General features: G+C 26.5%; 2 protein-coding genes across 2 annotated transcripts; one reads left to right on the top strand and one right to left on the bottom strand.

The window, feature by feature from the left end:
* Nucleotides 1-2104: 2104 nt before the first annotated feature.
* Phum_PHUM202890 (Gustatory receptor PhGr1) lies at nt 2105-3798 on the bottom strand (the record flags this gene model as incomplete). The annotated part of the gene is made up of 4 exons (XM_002425429.1): nt 2105-2179; nt 2253-2342; nt 2463-2531; nt 2668-3798. 4 exons carry the CDS (start codon nt 3796-3798, stop codon nt 2105-2107), a joined length of 1365 nt encoding a protein of 454 aa, XP_002425474.1.
* A 4208-nt stretch (nt 3799-8006) lies between these two features.
* Phum_PHUM202880 (Fork head domain-containing protein FD5, putative) lies at nt 8007-11575 on the top strand (the record flags this gene model as incomplete). Its single annotated transcript, XM_002425428.1, has 3 exons — nt 8007-8329; nt 10408-10670; nt 11352-11575. 3 exons carry the CDS (start codon nt 8007-8009, stop codon nt 11573-11575), a joined length of 810 nt encoding a protein of 269 aa, XP_002425473.1.
* Between the last annotated feature and the right edge of the window lie 1081 nt (nt 11576-12656).

Genomic DNA, 12656 nt, shown 5'->3' with positions numbered 1-12656 from the left:
TATAGGAGGAATTAAGTGCTGGAAAAAAAAAATTATAACTTTTTTTAGGGGGGGAGCGGGGGGCGGAGGGACGTTTAAATTTATAACAAATCAAAGTACTACCTGGGTCTATTGAAAGGAACACATATTAAGCTATAAAAATTTATTAAGTTTAAAATAAATGAATAGTCGGAGTTTTTTTTTTTTAAAATTTTCGTCATGTTTTTTTTTTATAAATATATTTTAATATGATATTTTATAAAGTTTTTTTTTTTTTTTTTACGTCAAAACAAAGCAGAAGATTTTTTTTTTGTTGTTATTGTTTATAATTTTTTTTTATTTACAATCAAGTGCCACGTCAAAAATTGAATTTATTTAAATGATTTTTTAGAGAGAAGGTTTGAGTTGTGAAGATGCTGCCGTCATAATACAAAGATGTTATAGAAATTGGAAATGTGATAATCCTCCAGCACCTAAAACAAGAGCTTCGAAAGCTGTTAAAAAACAAAAAGCGCCATCACCTCCTGGAAATTTACAAAAAGTACCAAATGAAAAAGTAGAACTCACGAGTTTTGCAAGAAATGTATGTTTCGTTTTTGGATTTAATTGATTTCGTACAACAAACAACAAACGAATTTTTTTTTTTTAAATTTTGTTTTATTTTTAAGGTTCACATGATGAATCAAGAAGTCAACAAACAACTTCGGAGTAGTAAAAATGGAATTCGTATGGCAGATTTAAGATCGGCATCCACGGATTTTGTACCTTGTTTGAGACACCAATACGCACCTGAAGAAATTTCGAGACAGCGTCCGTCGTTTGGAAGTCACATTCCACGGTATGTAATATTTTTTTATTTGCATTCGAGTATCGATTTTCGATTATCGAATAACGCACGACGATTTACTGCTTACAAGCAGCTCTTTGGATTCTATGTACGATATTTACAATAATTATTACGTCGTCGATGATGATGATGATGATGAGTCTTGGGATAATCCATTTAAAAAATTTGAATGTTTTTTATTTGGAAACAGGTACAATATGTTGTTATTATTATTGAATTTTTCCGGGGGAGGGGGGACAAACAATCGAAATCAAAACATAAAACACTTTAGTATTATTTAAACAAAGAAAAAAAATTTTCACGCAGGTGTAACATTCCAAAACGTTCTGTCGAAGTCGGTGGATCGGAACGTTTGAAAACAAAACTCGAAGAATTAAACGAAAGGGAAAAATTATTACACAATTACGGAGGGAAAATTTTACCCCAAAACATAACCATGTTCGGTAAAGGTTTGGAACGTCCACAACCATCACCATCACCACCAACACATCATCATCAATCATCTCAAAAACTTCATCAATACGGTCTTCACCGTTCGGAACTCGATTTAAGTCAATTATTAAGAAGGGAATCGAACAACGTGTGCGAAGATTTCGACACTTCCGGTCCATATAATTTTAGAATGTTGCTTAGGCCAACAAAACATTTACCAACCGAATCCCTACGTAAGAGAAAAGGTTATCTACCTTCAGAACCTCAGGCTATGTTCATACAACCCGGTGGAAATCCAAACAAAAGAAGAGCCCAAAAATGTTGAAAATTTAATTTATTAATTTTTCGACTCGATTATTATTATCATTATCATTATTATTTTACGCAATATCTCTCGTCTAGTCAGTTTTTTTTTTCTCACAAAAACAATTTATTCATTCATCCCTTTTAATATTGATGATTTATTTTGTAAATAAAAAAAAATAAAAAAAACGTTCGTCGTCATCGTGACGTTTACGAACGTGAACGAACGAACGTCGATAATAAAAAAACAAACAAACAAACAAACGTCGACCTCAAATCAATGCATAACGAAAATTTGTAGCTTTAGATTAATTATTAATATTAATATTATTATTATTATTAATCTAAAAACGGCCATTTTGTAACCTATTTAAAAACTTGTATATATTATCAATATTATTATTATTGCTGTTGTTGTACAATTGATTCCGTTTTGTAAATATTAAAAAAAAAATTTTATTAAATTAAATCCGAACGACATGTTTTTTTCCCCCCCTTTCGCGCGTTTTTTTGTTACCCTTTCGCGCGTTTTTTTTTTTTAAATTAATTTTTTCGCACTTCGTAAGTGTTGTGAAATTGTATTAATATGACTAAATAAGTCGTCGCAGCTCCGATAACCTGAAACGAATGAAAAATTTCGATTATTATTATTATCATTATTATTATTATTATATGGACACGTTAATTTTACCCCTTGGAGAAGTGCCATATCGAGATTAAAAAATCCAGCAGCCGTAAAACATATTTTTCTATGAAGAAGTTGTATAGAAAATAATTTCAACTGGAAAAGAAAAAAATTCAATTTTTAAACTCTAATTAATGGCGCGAAAACAAATATAAATCAAAAAACATTCCAGGGAAAATTCCAGAAAAATTCCAGAAATTTCAAATAAAAACTCACTTGATTTTTTAATTCTAATTTACATTCTTTTGCTAAAAGTTTATGTACCAAAACGGCCGTGTAATTCCCCTGGAAAAAAAAAAACAAAACAAAAATCATTATTATTATTATTATCATCATTATCATCATTCCATAATTTGAAAATTTTACGAAAAGTTTTTTTTTTTTTTTTTGAAAAAAAAAAAAGAAAATATTTCGAACTTACGGCTTTACTCGTATTCGTACAAGTCAATACGATGATAATTAATTCCAGTGAGTGAATGACGAACCACAAAACCGGATATGATATTTTAAAAAGGGAAACGGAAGAATCTTCCGAACTTAAAGTCGTAAATATTAAATATAAATTAACAGTGATAAAAATAAATGATTGTGCAACGCTGGATAAAACCTGGAGGGAAAAAGACGAATTTAAATGTTCTTTTATCCCGCATAAATTTCCATGAATTTTTCTTATACGTTTTATTTTATTCAAATCGTTGACGACGTCATGAAATTCTTTTTCTCCAGGCCATATTTTCCGTTGATGTTTCCATAATTTTTTATTTTTAATTAAATGAAATTTATTCGCAGTACGAAATTCCCAAGCTAAATAATTAACGTTTGTAAAATTTTTTCCAAGCGACGGACTCGGAAACGAATCGAAATAAAAATTCATTTCCGGTCGTTTATTATTATTATTATTTGCGAATTCATCGTCTTCTTTGTCTTTGTCGTCATCGTCGAATTTTTCCAATGATTTATTCAATGCTTTAAAATGTATTTTTAATAATTCAGCACCGGAAACGAATTGATAACCGGTTAAAAAATTATAAATGTTAGGTACGAACCACGCGTACATGTATGAAAAATATAAAAAACTTTTTAAATTTTCAACGTAGAAAATCATGAGGAAAAATATTAATAATAATATAAATAATAATAATAACACGTGACATAGAATTTTTTTTTTCAATTTCAAATAATTAACATCTTGTTTTAATTTTTTCATTTCCCAATGAATTTTATAAAATTCCTCTATGACTTTCATTGTTTTTTTCCTTTGAATCATAGAGAAAAGTATACAAGTAAACGTGACGACGATTCCACAAGTTAATAAAATGACATCGGATGCGAGACCGACGTAAGAATCGATTCTTTTATCTTTGTATAAAAGTTTTGTGTACGTTAAAAATCCCGCGTTTCCGGTAAAACAAAATAACATTAAACACGAATATAATAATCCAACGACGGACGTGTGTAATTTTTTTTTTTTTTTATCCACGTAAAATGATCCTAAACCGATGATTTTCGATACCGTCAATAGAAAACTTATTGCCGTAAATATGTCCGACATTTTATTTTCTCGATTTTTTTCCCCCTAATAATTTTCCATCGAATAAAAAAAAAAATTTTCTTATTTCTTATCGCTCTGTTGAATTTTTTTATAAATAATTTACACGAATCCATTAAGTTTATTAAAAAAAAAAAAAAGGTTAATGAATTCTATTAATAAAATTAATGTGTTGCCGCCATTTTTTTTTTTTTTCATTTTCCCAATCGGTTCATTGAATTTGAAAAGTTTTAATAAAGTTATTAAAAAAAAAATTAATAATAATTTTTAATTTAAATAAAGGAAGGATGTGAAAAGTTGTTGTTGTTGTTGTTGCGTGTTAAAGATAATTTATTTTAAGGGTTAATATTTATAATTAAAAAAATTAACGAACAAAACGGTTTTTTTTTGTTAATTTCGTTAAAAATTTTCAAAATGGATTTTACACAACGCCATCTACAGTTAAATTTTTTAACTATTTGAAAATTATTAGTTTTATTATTTTTTTTTAAGATGTCGCTTCGGTACAATAACAAACTTGGGTGGAAATTTTCCGCGACGGTTTGTTTATTAAAATCGAAAAGTTTTCCAAAAAAAAATTTTTTTATTTTTTTTATTTTAAGTAAAACACAAACGAGTCGTTTTTAATTAAAAAATAAAATTAATAAATTAAATTTAAAAATTATCAAACGGTCGTAGAAAAAAAAAAAAACAAAACAAAACATAGATTTTCATACCCCCCCGAAAAAAAAAATAAAAAAAATTAGAAACCGTGAAAAAAAATAGGATTGGAAAAATTAAAGTAAATAATTTATTTATTAATTATTTTAGTTATTAACAACTGTCAAATTCTGGCATGTTCTTCACATTAAATAAAAAAAAAACCGACGATACATTAATAAATAAAATGAATAATACTTTTAAAAAAAAAAAAAATGTTATTATACGTTTGTTAAGTGTTTTAATTATTTCATTTTGATGATTTTCTCTCTCTCTCTCTCTCTATTTTAGTTTAAATGGGTTGTGTCTAAAGAAAATTGTTGATGGTACCTGCTGGTACCTGGTATACCTGATCGCAACTCTTTTAAAATCATCAAAAGGTGATGAAGAGGCGGAGCAGACAAACAACTTGTTGCCTTAAAAATAATCACATTACAAATTTTTATTTTTTTTTTATTTTAACCATCGTTTTTTCATCATCATCATCATCATTATTATTATTATTATTAATTTTTTTTACTTTAACCGAAAAAAAAGGGGAAGAGGGGACAACATTAAACACCTTTTTTCTGGTGTAAAAAAAAGAAACCTTTTTTTTAAAAAAAAAATTTCTGTGATTAATTGTTGTTTGGTTTTTCCAAGTTTTTTTTATTTTTCTGGAAATCTCAAAGAAAATCAAAAAAAAATTTTTAAATATTCATAGTAATTAGTAAAAACGTTTTTAAAAAAAAATGGCAGTAAAGGAAGAAAAGGAGGGAAAGGGGAAGAGGAGGGAGGTAATTTACGCCTCAAATCTTATAAAAATCTTCCAAAATTTAAAAAAAAATTTTTTTTTTTTTATCCAATACCTGAAGTTAAAAATTTTTCTTCTTCTTTTTGTATTAAATTAAGGTATGAGAGCAAAGGTTTGTTTCAAAACTATAATTAAACAACCGGATATTTACGATAGTTTAGCAGACGAAAACACAACAAACAATATTTACTAATGTAGGTCAATAAGTTTTTTATTTTTATCAATTTAAAAAAAAAAAAAAAATTATTTAAACGTAAAAATTAATATTATTATTACTACTACCACCACCACCACCACCACTACTACCACTTCTATTACTATATTACATAACTTGTTTTTCATTTTAAATAAGTTCGGTTATTAAGTACGTCAAAACAAAAAAAGAAGACATATTTGTTTTTTGTGTGGGTTGTTATTCATTTTTTAAACTTATTAAAAAGGTATAAAAAGGTGAGAAAAAAGAAGATGAAGAACAAGATGAAGAAGAAGAAGAAGAAGGTTAAAAAAAAGTAGGAGTGTAAATTAGTTGCGGTAAATTTTATACAAAGTGAAAAATGTTTTTCAATTTTTATTTGTAATATATATATATATAAATCGGATATTTAATATTTACGTATATATATATATATATATATATACATAATATTAATAACGTAACCTTTTTTTTGGGAGGGGGAGGGAAGGAGGGTGGGGGGAAGAAAAACAAAAACTTGAAAAACATAAATTTTTCGTAAATGGATTGGTTTTTTGAAATTTATTGTTGTTTTTTTTTTTTTACAGATACCGCTGATAGAACATTAGTAAGTTTATTGATGTTACCGCTCAATATAAAAAAACCATATTTATTAATTTTTTTTAATTACGCGCAATCATTCTTCTTAGGTTGATTTTTAATTTTTAAATTTTTTAAAATAAATTTTAAATTAACTTTTATGCGCATTGATAATCAAATGAGAAATTAATTCTTCTTAATTTTCTCGTTTGATTTTTTTTTATTTTGTGAGATTTCTGAACGCGCAAATCGAACGCGTCACAACGAAAATAATTAAACGAAATGAATTTTGACCGTTAAAAAAAAACCGGGCTCTGATTTAAATTAAAAAAAAAAAACGTTTTTGATTTGCAACCAAAAAAAAAAAAAAAAAGAATTTAATGATAATTTTAATATAATTTTTCAACGCTTGTAAATTTCGTTACGGTTCGCTGACATGAAAAAAAAAAAATTTTTTTTTGTTACTATTATTATCATTATTAAGCACGTTGGTTTGAAAATTTCATGGCGTTTTAACAAATTATCAAGAAATTTTTTTTTTTTTTATTATTATTATCGATTATTGGTAATAAGATTTTACCCAAAGGTTATCGAATGTAATAACGGTTTTGTATAACTTCAAATAATTATAATTTGTTTTTTTTCCCTTTTTTCCTCCCCCCATATTTTTTTTTTTTTTTACACGAAAAACACCGTTGGCGAAAAAATAATAATAATAATAATAATAAAACTTTTTTTTCTTTTTTTTTGACTCGACGACAAATGTTTTCACCAAATTTTTAAAACACCTGTTCTTTAATAATAATTTATTTATTCTATGACTTTTTTTTTCTTTCAGGATTTTCGAATAAAAAATTGTTTTGGGTTTAATTTCGATTTGAGTTTCCTATGCGAAGTACGGAGCAATTATTTGAATTTTTCGGGGGGTTATTTCCCATTTTTCTCTCGTACTTTCAAAATTATTTTGAGGAATTAAAATTTTTTTTTTTTGTTTACTTTTTATTTTTTTTAATCTATGGTTATTTTAAATAAAATTTTTTTTTTCAAAAATTTGTTACACTCAAATTATTATAAATTTAAAATTTAAAACTAAAAAATATTTGACCGCAAGGAGTTACAAAAATAAAAATAATAATAATTTTCGTTTAAACTCCGCCATTTTATTTATTCAAATAAACAAACTCATTTTTATTGGTAAAACAAAATAATAAATTAATTAAAAATTTTCACTCACTATAAGTTAAACATAAGTTAATATAAATACTTAGAATATAAAAAACGAAAAAACAAAAAATAATGTGCCGGTAATCAAACGTGTTTTATAAGAAAACCTTAATTGTTTATAAATTTTTAATATTTTAAAAGGTCTTTTTAAAAGTATATTTTTAAAAAATAAATTTTTAAAATGGTTTTAATTTATCATAAGTTAAAAGTAGGTGCATATATTTTTTTTACGACTTGAATAAAAATTCATCATGAAATCGGCGATGTGTTTCGACCAATCAGAAACTTCGAATCGAAATCAAACGTTGGAAAAGCCATCACGTATTATGAATTCAGTTACTCAAGGACTTTTCAGTATGAAACATTAAGTGGCGTAACAAACGAAGTGTTGTTTGTTTGTTTGTTTGTTTTTCTTGTAAAAATAATAAATAATCTTCGGAATTGATTAATGTGCGAGTACGAGTATTGTACGCTAGTGATATTATGATAAAAATTTAAGTTTTAAGTGCGTTTAGTTAATATTTTTATTTATAATATCGGGGGGTCGAAAACTAAAAACGGGGTGAAAACACACATGCAAAAATTAATTAATTATTATTATTATTATATTAATTACGTTTGATATGTGAACTTATCGAACGGTAAAAATAATTAAAAAAAAAATAGTAGTAGTAGTTAAAAAATTAAAAAAAAAAAAAAAATAGTAATAATTAACGGTGGGTGATGCCGCGTCCTAGTCGAGAATCATACGGCGATCAAAAGCCTCCATATTCTTATATATCATTAACGGCTATGGCAATTTGGAGCTCCCCTGAAAAAATGCTACCCTTATCGGACATATACCGGTTTATAACTGAAAGGTTTCCATATTACCGTCGGAACACTCAAAGGTGGCAAAATTCATTAAGGCATAATTTATCATTTAATGACTGTTTTGTTAAAATTCCCCGTCGGCCGGACAGGCCGGGTAAAGGAGCCTACTGGGCATTACATCCAAACGCTTTAGACATGTTTGAAAATGGAAGTTTGCTTAGAAGAAGAAAAAGGTAAATACCTATATTATTATTATTATTGTTATCATTAATTACTATTAATCATTCGAATTAAATAATAAAACGCAAATACATGATTTGAACAAGAATTTTTTCACGCGTTTTTCTCCAAATTTTTTTTAAATTTCAATCGATCGTTTATTGATTTATTAATAATTCGAACGTTTATTTATTTTAATATTAATAACGAAAAAAAATAAATAAATAATTTTTATATTAATAACATAATTGAGGGATTTGTAAAAATTCCGTAAATAATTTTTTCCAAGCAAATAAATGCGAACGACGCCGCCATTTTTATTTATAATAATTACTTAAACAAATTTTTTTTTTATTTAATCGTTTGTGTCTTATTAATAAATTAATAAATATATAATTATTAATAAATATTTGTTGAATACATGTAAACGATTGTCTTTTATTCATGCGTTTACAACAAAAAAATCTTATTGAAAAAAAAATAATAATAATAAAATTTTAAGAATTTGTTTTAAACTTTTGGATGCGAACGTTTGTGCCCAAAAAAGTTTATTATATATAAATCAACAAACAAACAAACAAACGAGTATTTATTTATTTGTGTTTGAGTACAAACGAGAGAGAAATTTACAATAATTATGATTATTTTGAATAGTAAGTCGGTTTGAACTAATTATTGAAATGATTTTTTTTTTAATAAAAAATTTGTTAAAAGTAAAAACGTGTGAAAATAATGTATGTGAGAGAGAAAGATAGATAGATAGAGAGAGAGAAATGCAGAAGATAAATTTACTATAGTAAAACCGATGAAATTTATGATTTTTAACGTTTTACCACCCTTTTTATTAATTTTTTACGCATAATATAAAGATGAGATAGTGAAAAAAAAAACGCGGCGTATAATAATAAATAAAAAAATGATGCGTTTTTACGGCGTTTTAATTAATATAAAAAAAAAATTTTAAATTCTCAAAGTGTTAAATAAAAAAAAAAAGAAAAAAAAAACGCAAGGATTTTAATATTGCATTTCGCAAGTTTTTTTTAAACGCGCCATTTTTTCTACGTATTTTATCCGTTTATTATTTTTATCAACATTTTTTCGAAAGAGAAAAGAGAAGAAAAATTTATTTATTTATTTATTAAAACGATGTATTATGTATAAATACTGTTCATACGTAATAAAAACCAATGCGGATTATTTTTTAAATTGTTTAAAAAATTAATAATAATAATAATTATTAATCGATTTGCGAAACGCGTTAAAAAAAAAAAATTGATTTTTTCCATACCATAAAAAAAATTATTATTATTATTATTATTAATAAACGTTATCGAAATAATTACGCATTGCGTAATTATGTGACGTATGTAAATCTGCGTTTTTAATTTACAAAATGAACCGTAGCAAACAAACAAACAAACGAACGAAAGAAAGAAAGAATTTTATTATTCGGCAATTAAAAAAAAAAAAAGGAAAAATTCCAAAGCGGTCATTTTAATATTCACGCTAATGATAATACCATTATTATTATCATCTTTATTATTATTATCATCGTGACAGCTTTTTATCAATTTTCACGAATGATATCTAACACAATAAATAACAAACCCTGTAATTACTAATTCAATTAAACTATTGATTAATCGGTGGAAAAATTGGAGAGAAAAAAAAAAAAAAGAAAAAAAATTTTATGTATGCGCATATGCATATGCGTACGTGATCGCATATATATATATATGCGGTCGAGCCTGATATTATGCTTTAGGTTAAGAAGCAGTAGACACAAGAAAAAATTATTATCAGATTTAATAGAACGCCAGAAGCATTTTTGGTGGTTAGTTTAGATAAGAAAAATAAATAAATAAATAAGAAAGAAAACAACTCGGTTAATAAGAAAAGAAATAAATAATAATAATAATAATGATTTTTAATTAAATTTATTAAATTTACGACGCGTTTTTTTCGTTTGCGCCGCGTTCGTTAAAAAAATTTTTTAAATTTTTTATGTAAAAAAATGTTTGTCGTTAAAAACGATTAAAAATTTCAACTCGGTCGTCGTCACTCACGTAAAACGTTTTATTATTAATTTCAGGTTTAAATTAATGAAATCGGATAAGGATAGACTGGAAAATGAACTGTCGACGCTTGCTAACTTAAACAGGTTTATGTTTGCTCCTCCTCAGCAGACGACATCAGAGCCACCACCTCAACCGTCCCGGTCTCAGTGCAAGAGTCCAATCACGTTCACGTCGCAAACGGTCATACTCGCGAATGACAACGATAAAAAAGAACACAGAACAAAAAGGCCGTTCACGATCGAAAGTCTCATTTCCGACGATAGACCTTCGTCTAACGGTTAGTAGTTAAAAAAAATTAAATCGATATTTATATACATCGGCTCCTGCTACTACTACTAATACTAATACTAATACTACTACTACTACCCACGTGAATAATTATAATGAAAGCTTAATAACGGGAAAACCGTCACGCGAGACACCCCATAATTGCTTTTAACATACCACGGGCGCGCGTGTGTGCTTGTGTGTTTGCTTCTATATTAAATACGTTTTCCCTTCGCATGTTTTGACCATATGCAGGCTACGATGATGACGACTATGACGACGACATAGACGTACTGGGAGGAATTTCTAATTAATTATGTACTTGACTTATAATCTCCAATAACGTCGGTGTATATCAGGACCGTAAAAAGGGTAACGTGACGGCGGGGCGGAGGGAAAAAAATGACATCGGTTAACTTTTTAAATAAGATTTTTTTTTTTTTAATTTTGGTAATATTGAAAATGGCAGTCACACGAATGTTTGTACATAAAGTTGTGTGTTTACTTAAAAAATTTGTCAAGTGTCTCTCTTTACGTTACGCTAATCAAATTTGTTTTAGTTTTTATACAAATAAAAGGTCACGCTTTGTAAACGTGATTGAATTAACCGACGATGAAAGGTTTGGGGGTAGGGTAGAAAAAAACCGCAAACGGTCTCCCCATTTTAATTTTTTTTTTTTAATTTTAACAGGAGGATCGCCGGAACCAGAAGAAGCAACGTTAGTACCGGCAAGTTCGCAAGTTCCTTCTTATTTGGGATCTCATCCGACGTGTTACGGTCCACCTCTAGTCCACCCTCCGTACATTCCACAACCTTTACTATTGGGTTTGATGCATCCTCAAGTGAATTCATCGTGGCAATCATCTGATGCGGTACCTTTGTTTAGATTTAGTCCGACCATGAGGACGGTTTGACAAAAGAAAAAATCAAATAACTTCATCGATGGTAGAAGAAAATTTAAAAAAGAAGAAGTTATTGTTGTTACCTTGTGATGATGTTAAATGTGAACGTGTCACTAGACTTTACAGGTAGATGATCTCGAACTTTTTTTTTTTTTGTTTATTAATATTATTAATATTATTATTATTATTTAATCGTGTTGTTTGCTTTAGTGAAGAACTTTCTTTTTTTTTTTGTTTGATTTAAATATCAAAAAAAAAAATATATAAATTGTTGAAATTGTATTATTTGTATAAATATTTTTCGGGTCTTTTTTTAATCCTTTAGTGCCACGACAATTTTGTTTTTAAAACAACCCCAAGTAATTATTTAAACGTTAGGAATGCGTTAATACGGACACATAAAAAAAGATAATCCGCCATTTTTTTTTTTGCTAAGGGTTCTTCAATTTTTTTATTTTAATTATCGAATAAACGCACCCTAAACAAACAAAATTTTGTCGGAAAACGATTGTTGTTGTTGTCTTTGTTTAATTAAACAAATTAATATTTATTGGTTAAAATTATTTATTTATTTATTTATTATTATCATCATAATTTATTTATTTTTAATTATCACACGTATATGAAAAAAATTAATAAAATAAAAAAATTTTATAACCGAATCGAAAAAATTTGAACCTTTTGAACTTAAATAATAATCTGTGTTAAATCCACGTTTAAAATTTTAAATATAAATTTAATGAGAGGGAGGAGGTGAGGGGAGGGAGAAAAAGAAAGAAAAAATTTTTTTTAATTTTACGATAAGCTAAACATTAAAAATACCCTCGATTGCAATTTTATTTCATTTCAATATTCACGAGAGGTATTGAATTTAAATAAAATTTAAATTACTTTTTTTTTCGAATCGAATCGAATAAGAATTTTCCTCATTTCTTTTATTTAATAATAATAATAATAATAATAAATTAAGGTCAAAGGTAACGTAAATAAAAATCACAATAATAATAAATTCTTTTATAAACTCATTAATAATTTTTTATTTAAAAAAAAAGCATAAGCTTAATAATTTATTTTTTTATTTTATTTTTTACTG

This window comes from Pediculus humanus, genomic scaffold (assembly GCF_000006295.1).
Source record: "Pediculus humanus corporis 1103172107551 genomic scaffold, whole genome shotgun sequence".
Taxonomy (NCBI): Eukaryota; Metazoa; Arthropoda; class Insecta; order Psocodea; family Pediculidae; genus Pediculus; species Pediculus humanus.
Note: the sequence above shows the minus strand (reverse complement) of the source record. Positions and strands in the feature narration are given on the sequence as shown.